This window comes from Amblyraja radiata, chromosome 4, assembly GCF_010909765.2.
Source record: "Amblyraja radiata isolate CabotCenter1 chromosome 4, sAmbRad1.1.pri, whole genome shotgun sequence".
Lineage (NCBI taxonomy): Eukaryota > Metazoa > Chordata > Chondrichthyes > Rajiformes > Rajidae > Amblyraja > Amblyraja radiata.
The window spans coordinates 100,459,933-100,481,435 of record NC_045959.1 but is presented as its reverse complement, the minus strand read 5'-3'; the positions used below and the strand labels follow the sequence as shown (position 1 = coordinate 100,481,435).

At 47.0% G+C, this 21,503-nt stretch overlaps 1 protein-coding gene across 1 annotated transcript in view; it reads left to right on the top strand.

Moving 5' to 3' along the window:
- The window catches only part of ptdss1 (phosphatidylserine synthase 1), a 43,250-nt gene that overhangs the window by 12,627 nt on the left and 9,120 nt on the right, over positions 1-21,503 (top strand). Inside the window, exons 6-10 of the mRNA XM_033020062.1 lie at positions 6,265-6,416; positions 10,953-11,094; positions 11,544-11,656; positions 12,502-12,567; positions 19,379-19,478. Of these exons, the coding sequence (XP_032875953.1) occupies positions 6,265-6,416; positions 10,953-11,094; positions 11,544-11,656; positions 12,502-12,567; positions 19,379-19,478 (573 nt within the window). The remainder of the gene's footprint in view (positions 1-6,264; positions 6,417-10,952; positions 11,095-11,543; positions 11,657-12,501; positions 12,568-19,378; positions 19,479-21,503) is intronic.

The window sequence follows — 21,503 nt, the reverse complement described above, 5'->3', positions numbered from 1 at the left end:
GGATATGGGAAGAGGGCAGGAACAGGGTACTGATTGTGGGTGTGATCACAGTGAATGGCGGTGCTGGCTCGAAGGGCCGAATGGCCTACTCTTGCACGTGTTGTCTGTTGCCCACACACACACACGGGACAATTTACAATTTTAACAGCCAATTAACCTACAAACCTGCCCGTTTTTGGAGTGTGGGAGGAAAACAGAGCACCCGGAGAAAACCTACGGGGTCATGGTGAGAATGTACAAACTCCGTGCAGACAGCACCCGTAGTCGGGATCAAACGAGGGTGACTGGCGCTGTGAGGCAGCAGCTCTACCGCTGCGCGTTAATTAGATATGACAAAACTGAGATTCCCCTTGCAGCTCAATTATCTAATGATGCTTAATCTCGGGAGTTTTAATAATATATCTCTGGTAAACTTCTGAAGCCTGGGAGCACAAGGACTAAATCAGACCACGGAGGCAATAACAATTGATGCATTAGTTGAAATACAATATTTAATATATGCAACAAAAAAAAAAGGAAATTGATACATGTTCGGAATTGTTTTGAGTTTTCAAAGCACCATGAATTGGCCTTCATCTGAAGGGGTACATAGAAACATGGAAAATAGGTGCAGGAGGAGGCCATTCAGCCCTTCAAGCCAGCACCGCCATTCATTGTGATCATGGCTGATCGTCCCCAATCAATAACCCGTGCCTGCCTTCTCCCCATATCCCTTGATTCCACTAGCCCCTAGAGCTCTATCTAACTCTCTTAAATCCATCCAGTGATTTGGCCTCCAACATGCCAATAGACAGACCAATAGACAATAGGTGCAGGAGTAGGCCATTTGGCCCTTGGAGCCAGCACCGCCATTCAATGTGATCATGGCTGATCATCCCCAATCAGTTCCCAGTTCCTGCCTTCGCCCCATATCCCCTGACTCCGCTATCTCTAAGAGCCCTATCTAGCTCTCTCTTGAAAGCATCCAGAGAACCTGCCTCCACCGCCCTCTGAGGCAGAGAATTCCACAGACTCACCACTCTCTGTGAGAAAAATTGTTTCCTTGTCGCCGTTCTAAATGCCTTACTCCTTATTCTTAAACTGTGGCCCCTGGTTCTGGACTCCCCCAACATCGGGAACATGTTTCCTGCCTCCAATGTGTCCAAGCCCTTAACAATCTTTCAATGAGATAACCTCTCATCCTTCTAAACTCCAGAGTGTGCAAACCTAGCTGCTCCATTCTCTCAGCATATGACAGGGTCCACAGCGACCGGCGATCACCCTTCACTCCATGTCTATGTTATGCCGCTTTCGCTTTCACTCTCTACATCTTAGGCCCCCTTCGGTCATGGCTGACCATGGGTGTCTCCAGGGTGCTATTCCCAAAATGGAGGGCGCCAGTGCGTGTCTTTGTTTAACGTGGGGAGACTGGTGCACAGACAGATACCCACACGGTCCTTGACAGATCTGGGTCAGGATCCAGTGACATGGAGTCCAAGACGACCGGAGACACTTTTCTGCTGCAGCCTTCATCCGCCTTCCCAGACGTTGTAACGCTCCACTAAGATCAGCCATCGTCACAGGGGTCACAGTTTAAGGATAAGGGGGAAATCTTTTAGGACCGAGATGAGGAAAACATTTTTCACACAGAGAGTGGTGAATCTCTGGAATTCTCTGCCACAGAAGGTAGTTGAGGCCAGTTCATTGGCTATAGTTAAGAGGGAGTTAGATGTGGCCCTTGTAGCTAAAGGGATCAGGGGTATGGAGAGAAGGCAGGTACAGGATACTGAGTTGGATGATCAGCCATGATCATATTGAATGGCGGTGCAGGCTCGAAGGGCCGAATGGCCTACTCCTGCACCTATTTTCTATGTTTCTATGTCCTCCGCCTGTTCCACCGTTGAGGTCTTGGTTGGATTGGTCTTTGTCAGAGATCTCCCCCTCAACCTTACCGCCATGGGTGGCCCTACCAGGAGCATAGCTTTCGACGGCATCGCTCTCAGGATCTCAGGACCACACAAGCTTCTCCACCACGATAAGGTGACAATCCACTCTCTACATACGAGGGGTAATTTAGTGGCCAGTTAACCTACAGACCTTGTGGCGAAACAAAGAACTCTACATGCATGCGCATAAATTATTTTTTTTTTAATGCATTGTTTAGTTTAGTTTAGAGATTTAAACCAGCACCTGCAGATCCTTCCTACACTTCAAAGCCTGTGGACAGACACAAAATGTTGAAGTAACTCAGCGGGACAGGGAGCATTTCTGGAGAGAAGGAATGGGGTTTGGTGTCTATCTTTGGTTTAAACCAGCATTTGCAGTTCCTTCCGACACATCAAAGCCTGTTGCTGCCGTCACCTCCATCCGCCCATCCCCCAAGCCAGGACCCAAGATAAGGGGTTGGACAGGCTAGATGCAGGAAGATTGTTCCCGATGTTGGGGGAAGTCCAGAACAAGGCGTCACAGTTTAAGGATAAGGGGGAAGTCTTTTAAGACCGAGATGAGAAAAAAAAAATTCACACAGAGAGTGGTGAATCTGTGGAATTCTCTGACGCAGAAAGAGTGAGTTAGATGTAGATGTGGCCCTTGTGGCTAAAGGGATCAGGGGGTAAGGGGAGAAGGCAGGTACAGGATACTGAGTTGGATGATCAGCCATGAAGGGCTGAATGGCGTACTCCTGCACCTATTTTCTATGTTTCTATGACATGCTAGAGTAACTCGGTGGGACAGGCAGCATCTCTGGGGAGAAGGAATGGGGTTAGATGTCTAGCGTTGGTTTAAACCAGCATTTGCAGTTCCTTCCTACACATCAAAGCCTGTTGCTGAAGCAAAGCAAGAATTTCATTGTCCTATACAGGGACACATGACAATAAACTCACTTGAACTTGAACTTGCTGCTGTTGCCTCCCATCCCCCAATCCAGGAGACAATGTGCCGTAGTAACTCTGCGGGTCAGGCAGCATGTCTGGAGAAAAAGGGACGGGTGACGATTCGGTTCTGGACCCTAAGAAGGGTCGCCTGTCCCTTTTCTCCAGAGATGCTGCCTTGTCCGCTGAGTTATCCCAACGCTTTCTGCCTGCCTCGCCTATAAAGCTTAGTCCAGCTTGCTGCCTGACACCTTTGGTCTTATTTCCTGCTTGGATGCATTTTACCAAGGAGCGGTGGGTTAGTGTAGACTAGCAAATGTTGAGGTTGGAAGTTGGTGAAAACAAACAGCTGCTGAGTAGTTGATACGGTGAGAGGGAGGCAACAGCTGGACTAAACTGGAGCATCTTGTGAATTAGATTTGCAGGTTTAATTATTGCACATTGACTCTAGAGTTTCAAGTTTGCATTAGTTGCAGTGAAGAATCCAGTTTTCCAATTGGTATCAGAAGTTCTAATTGGAGCAGAAATAGGCCATTCAGCCCATCACGTCTACTCCGCCATTCAGTCGTGGCTGATCTATCTTTCCCTCTCAACCCCAATCCTCCTGCCTTCTCCCCATAAACCCCCCCCCCCCCCCGGCACAATTGAGGAAGTGGCAGAGTGCTGTTTTCATGGACATCAGTATTCTCAAGCTGGTTCTCCGCCGACAGATAGCACCGCGCAACTCTTGTTTGCCTGGATTTTTCCGTGCCTCAGCTGTCACAAGTACGTTTGCAGTGAGAGACAGAGACAGAGAAAGCAAGCAATTCCCTGAAGGCAGGCCTCCTCCAACCTCATCTGCAGTTCCAGGTGTGGAGTCCTGAGACCAAGCGCTGGCTCGGCGATCGTTCCGCTGAACACCTCCGCTCGGTCCGCCAAGACGTACCCAATCTCCCAGTTGCCAAACAAAAGACAGTAGGTGCAGTAGGCCATTCGGCCCATCAAGCCAGCACTGCCATTCATGGCTAATCATCTACAATCAGTACCCCGTTTAACCAATTAACCAGTTAATTTTAGCCAATTAACCTACAAACACTTGAATTCCCCCTCCCATTCCCACACTGACCTTTCTGTCCTGGGCCTCCTCCACTGTCAGAGTGAGGCCCAGCTATTTGGAGGAACAGGACCTCGTATACCCAGCGGCATGAATATTGACCTCAAGTAACCTTTGCTGTCCGCCCTGTCCATCCTTCCCTCATCCTAGTTCTCCGAGTAGTCTGACTGCCCTGATTAAATTTTATCTTTGCATGCCTCGTTGTCACCTTCCCCTTTGCTAATAATGATCTTTAATTTAGAGCAGGGGTCGGCAACCTATGGCCCCCGGGCCGAATGCGGCCCGTAACCGGAAATCATCCGGCCACAGGCGTTTTTTTTTTTCCCCCGTTGTTATCCGGCCTGCAGACTTCCATCATCTCCAGTACCTCCCGAGGCCGCGGCGCCAAGGCGCGGTGACGCAAGGAGGCCTGCGCTGGCGGCCGAAATGGCGGAGCCACCGATCTCTGGCTTTACTGCATCCTGCGCAAAGTCGCCGGCACGGCCGCGCACCTTTTGCGTCTGGGGTTCACTGTCTGGATAGGGGTTGCCAAAAGGCCGGGGACATGGCCCGCTATCCGCCCTCAGACATGCGTCCCGGCCCCCATGCAGAACAAGGTTGCCCACATCTGGTTTAGAGATACAGCGCAGAAACAGGCCCTTCGGCCCACCGAGTCTGCGCCAGCCAACGATCCCCGCACATTGACACTATCCTACACACACTAGGGGCAATTTACATTTATACCAAGCCAATTAACCTACAAACCTGTATGTCTGTGGAGTATGCGAGGAAACTGAATACCTCGGAGAAAACCCACACAGGTCACTGGGAAAATGTACAAACTCTGTACAGACAGCACCCGTAGTCAGGATCGAACCTGGGTCTCTAGCGCTGTGAGGCAGGAACTCTACCGCTGCGCCACCGTGCCGCCCTATTCTACATTTTCTTTGAACTTCGTCCCCTTTAATGTCCCATTTTCACATCTTACCCTCCACATCTCTCCCCTGACTCTCCGTCTGAAGAAGGGTACTCGCGGTGGCACAGCGGTAGAGTCGCTGCCTTACAGCGAATGCAGCGCCGGAGACCCGGGTTCGATCCCGACTACTGCTGTCTGCACGGAGTTTGTAGGTTCTCCCAGTGACCTGCGTGGGTTTGCTTCGAGATCTTCGGTTTCCTCCCACATTCCAAAGGCGTACAGGCTTATAGGTTAATTGGTTTTGTAAATGTATGAAATGTCCCAAGTGTGTGTTAGTGTGCGGGGATCACTGGTTGGCGCGGACCCAGTGGGCCGAAGGGCCTGTTTCCGTGCTGTATCTCTAAACTAAACTAAATTAAAAGGGTCTCGACCCGAAAAGCCACCCATTCCTTCTCTCCAGAGATGCTGCCTGGTCCGCTGAGTTACTCCAGCATTTTGTGTCCATCATCTGACTGCATTGATTGCAGCTTTCTCTCTATTCCGATTCGAATCTGTCAACATAAACGAGAGCGAATTTTAGCATTTAATTCCTCAAAACCCTTTGACTGTAGTGGAATTAAAACATGATCATGCTGTTTTTCTAAATTCTTTATGTGGTTCAATGTTCCTTTATCGTCACGTGTACCCACGTGCAGCTGTAGAGTTGCTGCCTTACAGCGCCAGAAATCCGTGTTCGATCCTGACTGCGGGTGCGGACCGTACGGTGTTTGTATGTTCTACCCGTGACCTGGGTGGGATTTCTCCGAGGTCTCCGGTTTCCCCACACATCCCAAAGACGTACAGGTTTGTAGGATAATTGGCTTGGTAAAATTGTAAATTGTCCCTCGTGTGTGTGTGGGTTAGTGTTGGTGTCATGAGGTCATAAGTGATAGGAGTAGAATTAGGCCATTCGGCCTATCATGTATATCTAAAACAAAAACTGTTAAAGGTAGCGGAGTCAGAGGGCGGTGGAGGCCGGTACTCTGGATGCTTTCAAGAGAGAGCTAGATAGGGCTCTTAAAAATAGCGGAGTCAGGGGATATGGGGAGAAGGCAGGAACGGGGTACTGATTGGGGATGATCAGACATGATCCCATTGAATGGCGGTGTTGGCTCGAAGGGCCGAATGGCCTACTCCTGCACCTATTGTCTATAAGTCTACTCCGCCATCCAAACGTGGCTGATCTATCTCTCTCTCTCTCCTAACCCCATTCTCCCAATAACCTCTGACATCTGTACTAATCAAGATTCTATCTATGTCAAATCATATCTATCTGAGCATGCGGACTCGGTGGGCCAATGGGCCTGTTTCCACGCTGTATCTCTAAACTGCAGTGAAATTCTTCTTGTTAAGTGTATCCAATGTTCCAACATTTTATTTTCTTTTAGCTGTTCTTTATGCATCTGTTGCCGAACTTTGCGGAATGCTGGTGGGATCAGGTCATTCTTGACATCTTGCTGTGCAATGGTGGTGGCATCTGGCTAGGAATGGTGGTCTGTCGCTTTCTAGAGATGAGAACCTATCACTGGGGAAGTTTCAAGTATGTGGCCTTAATTTCTCTCTTTTATTTAACGAGACACAGTATTTATGGCTCCTGGAGTCACACAGCGCGGAAACAGGCCCTTCGGCCCCGACTCGTCTATGCTGACCAAGATGCTCCATCTAACCTAGCCCCAGTTGGCCCATGTCGCTCTGAACCTTTCGTATCTATGTACTAGTCTGTATATCCATATAAGTAAGTAAGTTTATTGGCCAAGTATTCACATACCAGGAATTTGCCTTGGTGCTCCGCCCACAAGTAACAACATGACATACACTGACAGTTATGAATGACTCAGAAAACACTAAACATTAATAATAAAACATCTATGGTCTGAAGAAGGGTCTCGACCCAAAATGTCACCTATTCCTTCGCTCCATAGATGCCGTCTCACCCGCTGAGTTTCTCCAGCATTTTTGTCTACCTTCGTATCAATATAATAATAATAACTTTATTTATAAAGCACTTTAAACAACCGCAGTTGCCACAAAGTGCTGTACATGAGAACTCATGGACAAAAAGCTATTACAAACCATTAAAAACCGTAAAACGAAGGACTATAAAAAACACACTAAAAATTAAAAGACATTAAAAGCACTAAGAACAGGAGCAATGTCTCAGCCAGTGTCGAAAGCCAAAGAATAAAAATGTGTTTTTAGGGGGGATTTGAAGATGGACAGTGAGGGGGCCTGTCTGATGTGCAGCGGCAAGGTGTTCCAGAGTGCCGGAGCAGCAACAGAAAAGGCTCTATCCCCTCTGAGCTTCCGCTTAGACCTTGGTACCTCAAGGAGCAGCTGATCAGCTGACCTGAGGCACCGGGCAGGAGCATATAGGTGGAGCAGCTCAGAGAGGTAGGGCGGGGCGAGCCCATTCAACGATTTAAAAACAAATAAAAGAATTTTGAAATGAACTCGAAAGTGCACTGGGAGCCAGTGAAGGGAGGCCAAAATTGGCGTAATGTGCTCCCAATTTCGAGTTACGGTCAAAAGGCGAGCGGCAGCATTTTGAACAAGCTGGAGACGAGCCAATGAAGCTCGTGCGACTCCAGAGTAGAGTGCGTTACAGTAATCCAGCCTAGATGTAATAAAGGCATGGATTACTGTTTCAAAATGCTGCTGCTCGAGAATGGGCTTCACCTTTGCCAGCTTCCTTGGGTGAAAGAAGCTGGACTTAACCACCGCGCCTATTTGTTTATCTAGTTTAAAATCACCGTCCATCCTAAAACCCAGGTTCAAAACGGTTGGCTTTACAGACAATGCCAGTGGACCCAAGTCAACAAAGGGAGGTTCACGGCAGCCATTGGGGCCAAACAAAATCACCTCTGTCTTCTCTTCATTAAGTCCCAGAAAGTTTAAGGCCATCCAGGACTTAATATCCTCAAGACAAGACAGAAGTGATTTTAGAGAATAGTCGTCTTCTTTCCTGAGTGGCATATATAACTGGCTATCATCTGCGTAAAAGTGAAAGGAGATGCCATGCCTTCTTAAAATTGAGCCCAGAGGAAGTAGGTATAAAGAGAAGAGCAGGGGCCCTAAAATTGAGCTCTGTGGAACCCCATATGCCAAGGGAGTGGAGGAGGATTCAAAGCCAGCAAGGCTTACACGCATGGTTCTGTCTGCCAGATAGGACCTGAACCATCCCAGGGCACTGCCACAAATGCCCACTTGGTGCTGTAACCGGGAAATTAAAATTCCATGGTCCACTGTATCGAAGGCGGCAGATAGGTCCAGCAAGACAAGAACCACGTAATTACCAGAGTCGTTTGCCAGGAGGATGTCGTTGAAGACCCTTAGCAGAGCCGACTCTGTGCTATGCATAGCTTTGAATCCAGACTGGAAAACCTCCCGAATATTGTGCTCATCCAGGAAGAGTTTCAGCTGAGCATAAACTACTTTCTCCATGATTTTAGAGATAAATGGCAACTTGGAGATCGGCCTAAAATTGGCCAGAACAGTTTGATCCAGGCCTGGTTTCTTAAGTAGTGGTTGCACTACAGCATGTTTAAAATTTATGGGGACAACCCCAGAACACAAGCTACTGTTTATGATGGCGAGAACCGACTGCCCTATACTCGGGAAAACCTCTTTAAAAAGAAGAGGAGGGACAGCATCACAAGGGGAACCCGACGGCTTAATATGGCTAACCACATCCTCTAGACCCGACAATGTCAGAGGCACAAACTTATCGAATGCCACCAGGCATGGGGCCGGAACAGAGGGGTCAGAGGCAGGAGCTGAGATGAGAGCCCGTATAGAAACAACCTTATTGATAAAGAAGTGCAGGAAGTCATTGCACAATTCGGACGATGCTTCCAAGCAGACAGGCTGTGGGGCATTTAAAACAGAATCAATGGTTTTGAATAACACACGTGGGTCGTGACGCTTAGACACTATTATATTAGACAGGTAATATCTTTTGGCCTCTTTAACAGTATTTTGGTAATTTCGCCAGCTGTCCTTTAGGATTTGCGATGAAACCTGCAGCCTGTCCTTCTTCCACTTTCGTTCAGCTCTGCGACACTTCCGTCGAGCTGTACGAGTTGCGTCACTGAACCAGGGCTCAATCATATAACCATATACTCAATCATCGTCTGCTTTGATCTGTCGTTTTCACACCTTGCCCGTCCACATATCTCTTAACTCCCTCCCCTGGCGCTCAGTCTGAAGAAGGGTCTCGACCCAAAACGTCACCCATTCCTTCTCTCCAGAGATGCTGCGTGTCCCGCTGAGTTACTCCAGCATTTTGAGTCTTTCTTCGGTGTAAATCAGCATCTGCAGTTCCTTCGCACATTACTTGGCCCAGTGTCTTTTGAACGCTGTTCGTGGAGTCGTACAGTGTGGAAACAGGCCCATCATAACATGCCCATGCCGACCAACATGTCCCATCTACACTAGTCCCACCTGCCTGCGTTTGGCCCATATCCCTCTAAACCTGTTATAGTATCTCAAAACTAAACTAAAAGTCAATCTATTATCAAATGTCCCCTCTCACCTTTCGCTTGGGCAACTTACACCCCAGCGGTATGAATATTGATTTCTCTAGCTTCAAGTAATCCGTGCTTTCCCTCTCTCTCCATCCCTCCCCCACCCTTGTTCTCCAATTAGTTCTGAAGAAGGGTCGCGACCCGAAACGTCACCTATTCCTTCTCTCCATAGTTGCTGCCTGTCCCGCTAAGTTACTCCAGCATTTTGTGTCTTTCTAAGGTGTAAACCAGTATCTGCAGTTCCTTTCTGCACTATTATCAAATGTAATCTGTCCAGTGTTTTATATCTCAGTTCCAGTCGTAACTGCGACCTGGTATTTTTACCTGTTGAACTTGTGCATGGTTTGATTGTACTCGCGTATAGCAAAACCTGATTTAATTCGATGGCATGTAAACAAAAGCTTTTCGGTACAATAATGCACCAATACCCTTATTACAATGGAGTGAATTATTTTTCTTCCCTGTCTAAACATTTTGCAACTTTTTCTCTTTATTTTCAACTTTGCTCTCGTCTCAATTCGCCCAAGTGCATCATCACTGGGTGGAATGTTCCATATAGCGAGACATACATCTCCAGGCTCTATCATAGATAGAAACAAAATGCTGGAGTAACTCAGCGGGACAGGCAGCATCTCTGGAGAGAAGGAACGGGTGACGTTTCAGATCGAGACCCTTGTTCAGAACTAAGAGTCGGGAGGGGGGAGGGGGGGAGGAGAGAGAGAGAGACACAGACAGATAGAGATATGGAAGGGCACAGGTGTGAAACTGAGACATCAAAGGGGTAGCAGATCAAGGAAAATGTAGATAGACCTTTTTCTCACGGAGAGTTGCGAGTCTGTGGAATTCTCTGCCTCAGAGAGCATTGGAGGCCGGTTCGCTGAATACTTTCAAGAGAGCTAGATCGGGCTCTTAAAGATAGCGGACTTGGGGGATATGGGGAGAAGGCAGGAACGGGGTACTGATTGGGGATGATCAGCCATGATCACTTTGAATGGCGGTGCTGGCTCGAAGGGCCGAATGGCCTACTCCTGCACCTATTGTCTATAGATCATTGTTAGCTAGGGTAAGGTGACGACAAAGCATACAAAGGTAAAATTAAATCATCGGTAGTCAGACTGATCAGAGAACTGGGATGGGGGGGATGGGAGAGAGAGGGAGATTACTTGAAGTTAGAGAAATAGTTTATCTTTGCTGTTTTAATTAATTGTCCTTAATTTTTCTAGTTTATTTCCCTCATCACTTTCTCCCTTGTTTAAAATTTTGTTTTTGATTTACTAATTTGTTCTTTGTCCTTGCTTGATATTTATTGTAATTTGACAGATATTACTTCAATAGACAATAGGTGCAGGAGTAGGCCATTCGGCCCTTCGAGCCAGCACCGCCATGGCTCGAAGGGCAGAATGGCCTACTCCTGCACCTATTGTCTATTGTCTATAAGATGCTATTTCGAATGATTTGGAGTTATGGTGTATATTTTTTCTGTGAAGAGTGCAGGAAGTTCCTCGTTCAAGTGTACACTCACAGTAATAACGTGATAACCTGCTTTGTTCCAGAGCCATTCACAGTACGAGCGGAAAGCTGAAGCGGGCAGTGCTGCAGTTTACTCCGGCCAGCTGGACATACGTCCGCTGGTTTGACCCCAAATCCTCCGTTCAGCGAGTGGCTGGAATTTACCTCTTTCTAATTATCTGGCAGGTAAGCATCTGAAGAAGGGTCTCGACCGGAAACGTCACCCATTCCTTCTCTCCAGTGTTGCGGCCTGTCCCGCTGAGTTAAGGGCCTGTCCCACTGTACGAGCTAATTCTCCCGAGTTTCCCCGATTCGAACTCGGAGAATTACGGTAACAGCCGCTCGTTGGTACTCGGGGCTCTCGTGGACATTTTTCAACATGTTGAAAAAACTTCACCAGTCTTCCCGAGCTTACCGCGATTCCCGAATACCTGCCGTTAGCGTTACGAGCCGCTAAGAGACGTCCCCGAGCTCCGACGTACCCGCTACGTACAATCTACGTGCTTCCACGAGTTTGATTTTTTTTTTTTTAACTGGGGAGAGCTCTTGAATTATCTCGTTCAGTGGGACAGGCCCATAAAGCTGAAGAAATGTTTCAAGGCGTGCTATTGAAATTTCTGTTCTTCTTATTCTAGCTGACTGAGCTCAACACGTTTTTCTTGAAGCACATCTTTGTATTTCAAGCAAGCCACGCCCTGAGTTACGGGCGAATCCTCTTCATTGGTGTGATCACCGCACCGACCGTACGGTAAAGCAACTTCACATTTTGTATAAAAAAAACATTTTGTCTCCCATGATCATGGCTGGTGCATGAAAATGAACGTGGTTTAGTTTCTATTTTTCTACTTTTCCGTTCCACTATCTTTTTGCCTTGAGTTCTCTCTTGAGCTCTATCATTAGACAATAGACAATAGGTGCAGGAGTAGGCTGTTCGGCCCTTCAAGCCAGCACTGTCATTCAATATAATCAAGGCTGATCATCAAAAATCAATACCCGTTCCTGCTTTTTCCCCATATCCCTTGATTGCATTAGCCCTAAGAGCTATATCGAACTCTCTTGGAAAGGTAGTCCCATTTTCCAGCATTTGGTCCATATCCCTCTAAATGTTTCCTGTAGTCACATTAGTTTACCTTGAAGACATGGCACGGAAACGGGGACCTTCGGCCCACCGAGTCCGTGCCGACCAACGATCACCCCGTCCACAAGCACTATCCTACACACACTAGGAACAATTTATAATTTTACGTAGCCAAGTAACCTACAAACCTGCACGTGTTTGGTGTGTGGGAGAAACCCCACAGGGTAAACGTACAAACTCCTCACAGACAGCACCCGTAGTCAGGATTGAACCCAGGTCTCTGGTGTGGTAAGGCAACAACTCTACCGCTGCGCCACCGTGCTGCCCCAACATGCAATCTTAACTGTTCCAAAATGGATCTGATCTGCATTTTTTTGGTTTGTTGACATAAGTTGCAAGCAACTTATTCCTTCAGTGAATGAATGAATGAATATGTTTATTGGCCAAGTATTCACATACAAGGAATTTGGCTTGGTGCTCCGCCCGCAATGTTCTTCTTTAATGTTTTCTTACAGGCAGTATTACGCATATCTCACTGACAGTCACTGCAAAAGAGTGGGAACACAATGCTGGGTGTTTGGGTAAGTGCTTATTTCTAAATCTTTTCCACAACGGCATTAAATTTGCTTTATTTAACCTCGCGCTGTACGTTTTTTGTCCATGGAACTGGTGCGCTACGATGCTGCGAACCATATTCTGCACTCTGTATCTTCCCTTTTGCTCTATCTATTCCTCACTGTATTTCCAAACTAAACTAAAACGATGACTCTATGATAGACACCTATCATAGATTGGGCAGAATTGTTCCCAATACTGTATGTGTAAGAAAGAACTGCAGGTGCTGGTTTAAATCGATGGTAGTCTGAAGAAGGGTCTCGACCCGAAACATCGCCCATTCCTTCTGCCCAGAGATGCTGCCTCACCCGCTGAGTTACCCCAGCATTTTGTCTACCTTTGAAGTCCATCTATAAGACTGATAATGTACAGAAATGCAATATCAATCAGGGCAGACATTCTTGTTGTATGCTTTCTATTTAGTTTCCCTTCCTTTAAGGCAGAAATAAATAGATTTTTGATTAGTGCTAAACAAAATTTCGTTGCATTTGGCTCACCGTGCAACATAAAATAACAAAAAGATAAAATGGATAATAGTGGCGGCACATTATATGGAATTCAGGAGTCTGATGGCTCGGGGGGGGGGGGGGGGAAGAAGTTGTTGCAAAACCTGGCTGTTCTGCTCCTTAAACTGCGATACCTTTTGCCTGAGGGCAGCAGAGTGAACAGTCCATGATGGAGACGTGTGGGGTCTTTTATAATGCTGATGGGCTTGGACAAGCAACGTTTGCTCGCAACGTCCTGGATTGAAGGAAGAGAAGTCCCGATGATTTTTTTCAGCCATGGGGAGAAGGCAGGAGAAGGGAGAGATAGATCCGCCATGATAGATAGATAGATAGGTTCTTTATTGTCATTATAACATGTAAACATGTACAACAAAATTAAAAATACCAACCAGTCAGTGCACCATTCACACATTATCTAAAAGCTAACGATACGTAAAAGAGAAATATCTAAAATAAACAACTAAAATAAATAACATGAAAAAAACAAGCATAAACACACAACCATACATTCTTCTGTCGATTGCACAATCCCTTTGGTATGTAGCGCACCTGCGCTCATTTGGTGGCTATATTAAGTGTAGTTATTGCTGTGGGATAAAAACTGTTTTTCAGTCTGTTTGTCCTTGTCCTCATTAATCTGTACCGTCTGCCTGACGGCAACAGTTCAAACAGGGAGTGTCCGGGGTGGGAAATGTCCTTTATAATGTTCTGGGATTTCTTGAGACAGTGGGAACTGTGTAGGTCCTCCAAGGTAAGGAGAGGCCAGCCGACAATCCTCTGGGCGTTGTCAATGGCCCTCTGGAGCGCTTTCCTCTGAGCCGCTGTGCAGCTGGTGTACCACATGCATACACAGTATTGGATGCTCTCTATGGAGCACCGATAAAAGGACAGCAGCAGTCTCTGGGTGATGTTGTTCTTCCTGAGCACCCTCAGGAAGTGCAGTCTCTGCTGGACCTTTTTCAGCAGCGCAGAGGTGTTCACGCTCCATGTCAGGTCCTCCTCAATGTGGATTCCCAGGAAGCGGAAATCCGCCACCCTCTCCACACAGTCCCCTCTGATGATTAATGGTGTAATGTCCGTTTTCTTCTTCCTGTAGTCTATTATGAGCTCCTTGGTCTTTGAGATGTTGAGGAGCAGGTTATTCTCTCCATACCACACTGTCAGCTGCTCCGCCTCATCCCTGTAGGCGTACTCGTCCCCCCCGGAGATGAGTCCCAACCGCCGTAGTGTCATCCGCAAATTTGACAATGGTGTTACTGTGGTGGGCGGGGGTGCAGTCATATGTGTAGATGGTGTAGATCAGGGGGCTCAGCACGCAGCCCTGTGGAGAGCCGGTATTGAGGCTGAGGGCCGTGGATGTGTGATGGCCCACTCTGACTCTCTGGCTGCGACCCGACAGGAAGCTATTTATCCACATGCAGGTGGAGTGTGGAAGTCCCAAGTCCCCCAGTTTGTCCACCAGTTTGTGGGGAAGGATGGTGTTAAAAGCAGAGCTGTAGTCCACAAAGAGCATGCGCACGTAGCTCCCCCGCTGCTCGGCATTCAATGGCGGAGGCGACTTTATGGGCCGAATAGCCTAATTCTGCTCCTGACACTTATGAACTTATGGGGGAGAGTGCGAATCTCCTCTCCACAGATGCTGCCTGTCCCGCTGAGTTACTCCAGCATTTTGTGTCTATCTTCATTGTAAACTGGCATCTGCAGTTCCTTCCTACACACTAAATCAAAAGAGTTAACTTGGCCATGTTAAATAAAAATCAAATTTAAAGATGACAGGTTGGGAAAGATAGATCACCACGATTGAATGGCGGAGTAGACTGGAGGGGCCCAATGGCCTAATTCTGTTCCAATCACTTATGACCTTATTATCAGGTGGCTAAATGCAAAAGCAGGCCTTCTTCCTTAGTAATGGGGCTGTCCCATTGTACAAGCTAATTCAAGAGTTCTCCCGAGTTTCCCCTGATTCGAACTCGGAGAATTACGGTAATGGCCGCTCGTAGATACTCGGGGCTCTCGTGGACATTTTTCAACATGTTGAAAAATCCTCACGAGCTTACCGCGTTTCCCGAGTACCTGCCGTTAGCGTTACGAACCGCTCAGAGACGTCCCGAGCTCCGACGTACCCGCTAGGTACATTCTATGTGCTTACCACGAGGTTGATTTTTTTTTTTTAACTCGGGAGAGCTCTTGAATTACCTCGTACAGTGGGACAGGCCCTTTAGTGTCTATGGATGGTGTAGTGTTTACCTTCATAAGATCAAAGAGCAGAATTAGGCCATTCGGGCCCATTTAAGTATTTTCCGCCATTCAATCATGGCTGATCTATCTCTCCCTCCAAACCCCATTCTCCTGCCTTCTCCCCGTAACTCCTGAGACCCGCACTAATCAAGAATCTGTCAATCTCTTGCCTTAAACATATCTATTGACTTGGCCTCCACAGGAGTGTGTTTAATAGCAATCCTGGTTACTGTGGGGATGGTGAATTGTGCAGCACCTGAGGTTATTGTGCAGCACCTGAAGGCGCTCTTTTAGAAAGGAGGTGAGGAGGAACTTCTTTAGTCAGAGGTTAGTTAATCTGTGGAACTCATTGCCACAGAGGGATGTGGAGGCCAAGTCAATGGATATTTTTAAGGCAGAGATCGACAAATTCTTGATTAGAACGGGTGCCAAGTGTTTTGGGGAGAAGGGCCTTTATAACAAGAGGAATAGAATATAGGAGCAAAGAGGTCCTTCTGCAGTTGTACAGAGCCCTAGTGAGACCACACCTGGAGTATTGTGTGCAGTTTTGGTCTCCTAATTTGAGGAAGGACATTCTTGCTATTGAGGGAGTGCAGCGTTGGTTTACAAGGTTAATTCCCGGGATGGCGGGACTGTCATATGTTGAAAGAATGGAGCGACTGGGCTTGTATACATTGGAATTTAGAAGGATCTCATTGAAACATATAAGATTGTTAAGGGTTTGGACATGCTACAGGCAGGAGAAACTCAGCGGGTGAGGGGAGTCCGGAACCAGGGGCCACAGTTTAAAAATAAGGAGTAAGCCATTTAGAACAGAGATGAGGAAACACTTTTTCACCCAGAGAGTTTTGAATCTGTGGAATTCTCTGCCTCAGAAGGCGGTGGAGGCTGGTTCTCTGGATGCTTTCAAGAGCGAGCTAGATAGGGCTCTTAAAAATAGCGGAGTCGGGGGATATGGGGAGAAGGCAGGAACGGGGTACTGATTGGGGATGATCAGCCATGATCACATTGAATGGCGGTGCTAGCTCGAAGAGTCGAATGGCCTACTCCTGCACCTGTTGTCTATTGTCTAAGGCAGGAAAATTGGGATTAGGAGGCAGAGATCAGGCATGATTGAATGGCGGAATGGACTCGATGGGCCGAATGACCTAATTCTACTCCTGTCACTTATGAATTTATGGGGGGAAAGTTAGAGAGTATTCTCTCCAGAAAATTCTTACTGAAGCCAATTCACCTACAAACTTGTACGTCTTTGGAGTGTGGGAGGAAACCGGAGCACCTGGAGGAAACCCACACGGTCCCAGGGAGAACATACAAACTCCGTAGTCGGGATCGAACCCAGTCTCACGCTGTGAAGCAACAACTCAAACTCTGCGCTAGCATGTCGCCCCTATCTATGATGGTCTTTAATTTAGAAATACAGTGCGAAATAGGTAGCGCAAAGGGGAAGATACAGAGTGCAGGATATAGTTCTCAGCATTGTAGCGCACCAGTTCCAGAGACAAAGTCCAATGTCCGCAATGGGGCAAGAGGTGAATCGGACAGTACCCTAGCTTATGGAAGGGTCGTTCAGAAGCCTGATAACAGAGGGGAAGAAGCTGCTCCTCAGTCTGGTGGTCAAGCTTCTGTACCTTCTGCCGGACGGGAGCGGGGAGAAGAAGGAATGACCGGGGCGGGACTAGTCTTTGATTGTGTCTGCTGCTTTCCCGAGGCAGCGTTGTGCGTGTCGAGTCAACGGTGGGCAGTTTGATCTGTGTTTATGGACTGGGCTCCGTCCACAAGTCGTGCATTCTTGGGCAGGGCTGTTCCCGAACCAAGTTGTCGTGCAACCAGACAGTCTGCTTTCTATTTTAATTTGTGTTTCTTTTGGGGGGCCTTCCAAACAGCCATCTGCATTGGTCGCCTTTTCTCCTGTTTGCATCCAATTTTGTCATGAATGCAAATTGACACCTTCTGGTTACACATCAAAAATGTGTTTGTAATGTAAACACTACTCGCACATTCTAGTTCTCTTAACTTTCCAGTTCTCTTGAATTTTGACCTTGTTATGCAAACCCTCTTAAATACGTTTGCATCCAAGTCAAGTCAAGTCAAGTTAAGTCACTTTTATTTATATGAAAAAGTTACTTTTCTTAACTACTAAACCAGGTTCGCTTCTTAATAAACAGACACCACACAAACTGTTTGATAGACCAGTTCAAAACTTTACTTAACATCGGCCGATGGAAGGGAGCGAGAATTCCAGTCAAGTGACCAATACAGACACTTGACCGTCTTCCGTCCACTTCTCTGAACAACAGAATTACATTGCCTTAAATAGGGTTTTTTTGTTTCCTTAGCATATTCCACAGACATTCGTCATGGTCAGAGGTACAGGAAAAGGTTTCCACAGAATGCATCACATCAAAGGCCTTTTGTTTACATAGTACAAGATAACATTGGCCATTTGGTTTACGACATTTTATCTTTCTACTTCCCTGGTTCCTCTCTCGTCCTTCATAAACATTGGCCATTTGGATAATGCCATTTTATCTTCACAGAGATCACCCTAGCTCTTTCGCTGCTTCCTCGCTGTCATTTGGTCCCTCATAAACATTGGCCATTTGGTTTACAGCATCTTACTTCAAAGATGTGACTAGCTGTTTCTTTCTCTGTCACTTCCTCACTTGGGAGACAATGTTATAGGATTTATTATCTCACACACCCGCAACCTGAGGCAAGCCTAATTTGAGACTAAATATAAACTGTAAGCTAGCCCAGAAGCCAATTTAATATCTTCTTATATTTTTAACTAAAATTCGGCTTCATCATATATAGCACATTTAAAAAACAACTCTCGTTGGCCAAAGTGCTTTGCATCCCCCGATGAAAAGAAATCTGATTTCTGATTCAACACAAGTGGCACAAGCAGTAGAGTTGCTGCCTCACAGCGCCAGAGACCCAGGCGCGTTCTCCCTGGGACTGCATGGGTTTTCTCCACGTGCTCCAGTTTCCTCGCACATTCCGAAGACGTGTGTGTTTGTAGGTTAATTGGCTTCAGTATATTGTCCCCAGTTTGGAGGATAGAACTCGTGAACGGGATTGAGCACTGGACGACATGTACTTGGTGGGCCGAAGGGCCTGCTTCCACACTATCTCTAAAACTAAATAAATGCTAGATGCTTATAGTTTAATTTAAAGTTACAGCAGGGAAACGGGCCCTTTAGCCCAGTGATTCTATGCCAACCATCGATCACCCATTCCACACTTCTTAGGCCCCCCTCGGTCGTGGCTGACCATGGGTGTCTCCAGGGTCTGTGCGTGACTTTGTTTAATGTGGGGAGACTGGTGCACAGACAGCCACCCCAAAGTCTTTGACAGATCTGGGTCAGGATCCAGTGGCATGGAGTCCAAGACGACCGGAGACCCTTTTCTGCTGCAGCCTTCATCCGCCTTCCCAGCCGTTGTGACGCTCCACTAAGGTCACCCATCGTCCTCCGCCTGTTCCACCGTTGCGGTCTTGGTTGGATTGCTCTTTGTCAGAGACCTCCCCCCTCGACCTTACCGCCATGGGTGGCCCTACCAGGAGCATAGCTCCAGACGGCATCGCTCTCAGGATCTCAGGACCACACAAGCTTCTCCACCACGACAAGGTGACAATCATACTGGTTCTACGTAATCCCATTTTCTCATCTACACACTGGGGGCAAGTTACAGAAGGCAATTGACCTACCAACTCGCACGTCTTTGGGATGTGGGAGAAAACAGGGAGAAAATACAAACTCCATGCAGACAGCACCTGAGGTCAGGATCGAACCTGGGCCTCTGGCGCGGTGAGGCAGCAGCTCCACCGCTGCGCCACGGTGCCGCCTCTGAATTTCAATTGTACCAAATGTATCTCATCTATTTTTGGTGCCTGCAGTAATTTATTTTATTAAATGTATTATTAAATGCATTTTTGTGATATTAGAAGCCTTCAACTCAAATCGCAGGCTGTGACTTATTCTGCATTGAAGAGATTTGTCTAACTTTCCTTTTTTTTAAATGTTAACAGTGCCATTTCCTTTCTGGAAGCAATAGTGTGCATCAAGTCTGGCCAAGATCTGTTCTCTAAAACCGTGGGATTGTACGTCATCCTTTGGCTTCTTTGCATGGTAAGAGAATTCGTATAAAGATACAGCAATGTCAATTCCCGGGATGGCGGGACTGTCGTGTGTTGATAGAATGGAGAGGCTGGGCTTGTATACTCTGGAGTTTAGAAGGATGAGAGGCTATCTCATTAAAACATATAAGATTATTAAGGGATTGGACACGCTAGAGACAGGAAACCTGGAATTCTCTGCCTCAGAGGGCGGTGGAGGCCTGTTCTCTGGATGCTTTCAAGAGAGAGCTAGATACAGCTCTTAAAGTTAGCGGAGTCAAGGGATATGGGGAGAAGGCAGGAACGGGGTACTCAATGTGGATGATCACAGTGAATGGCGGTGCTGGCTCGAAGGGCCAAATAGCCTACTCCTGAAACTATTGTCTATTGCCTGTTATAAAGTCATAAGTGATAGGAGCAGAAAAGGGCCATTCGGCCCATCAAGTCTACCCCGCCATTCAGCCATGTCTGATCTATCTCTCCCTCCTAACCCCATTCTCCTGCCTTCTCCCCATAACCCTTGACACCCGTACTAATCACAAATCCATCTATCTCTGCCTTAAAAATATCCACTGATTTGACCTCCACAGCCGTCTGTGGCAAAGAATTTCACAGATTCACCTCCCCCTCTGACTAAAGAAATGTCTCCTTCCTGAAGGAACGTCCTTTAATTCCGAGGCTATGACCTCTAGTCCTAGACTCTGCCACGAGTGGAAGCATGTGACATGTCACAGCAAAACTCTTTTTGTTTTGCATTCCACACACAATGTATGCATCGAACCGCCATGTCTCGGGGGCAGACAAAAGTTACCAAGTAGTCCCCAATGGTATAGACCCTCATCATTCTTGGCAGTCCCCCCGTGCCAGGTCCCCCTTCGTTCTCAGCGGCCCCCCCTCATGCCGGGCCCCCCATCATTCTCGGTGGTCCCTACCCCACCCCCACCCCATCATAGAAACATAGAAAAGAGGTGCAGGAGTAGGCCATTCGGCCCTTCGAGCCTGCACCGCCATTCAATATGATCATGGCTGATCACCCAACTCAGTATCTTGTACCTGCCTTCTCTCCATACCCCCTGATCCCTTTAGCCACAAGGGCCACATCTAACTCCCTCTTAAATATAGCCAATGAACTGGCCTCAACTACCTTCTGTGGCAGAGAATTCCACAGATTCACCACTCTCTGTGTGAAAAATGTTTTTCTCATCTCGGTCCTAAAAGACTTCCCTCTTATCCTTAAACCGTGACCCCTTGTTCTGGACTTCCCCAACATCGGGAACAATCTTCTTGCATCTAGCCTGTCCAACCACTTAAGAATTTAGTAAGTTTCTATAAGATCCCCCCTCAAACATCTGAATTCTAGCGAGTACAAGCCGAGTCTATCCAGTCTTTCTTCATATGAAGATTCCATCGCCAGGTTCCTCCTACATTCTCGGCACCCACCCCCCCCCACCCCCCCCCCCCCCCCCCCAACGCCAGGTCCCCCCTTCGTTCTCCGTGATCTCCCCCTCCCCCCACCCCGGATCCCCTTTATTCTGTTAACAATGCTCCACCTTACTTTTTTTTAATGGTATTGTCGGTTTTTTATATTTTTGATATGTAAGTTTATTGGCCAAGTATTCACATACAAGGAATTTGCCTTGGTGCTCCGCCCACAAGTAACAACATGACATACAGTGACAGTTACGAATGACTCAAAAAACACAAAGCATTAATAATAATAAAACATGAATTATTATATGACATTTCTTTTTAATATATTTCCAAAAGATTTATCCCGGGAGTGAATTTATTATTACTGGGGCATACCATTAAATTGATCTTGGTTGCTGTAAACTACCCAGTAAGAAAACGAACATCTCTTTTAAGGTTTAATGTGTATATTGGGTGAATAACTTGGGTGATGAGCTGTTTATTGCTTTAATATCCTTGGAACAACACAGCCAGCAAAGGTTGTTTTAGTACAATGTAGGCCATGTCTTACTCAGTTATCTTTTCAATGTTGCATAGAATTGTTCTCCAGTTCAGAGCACAAGTTCAT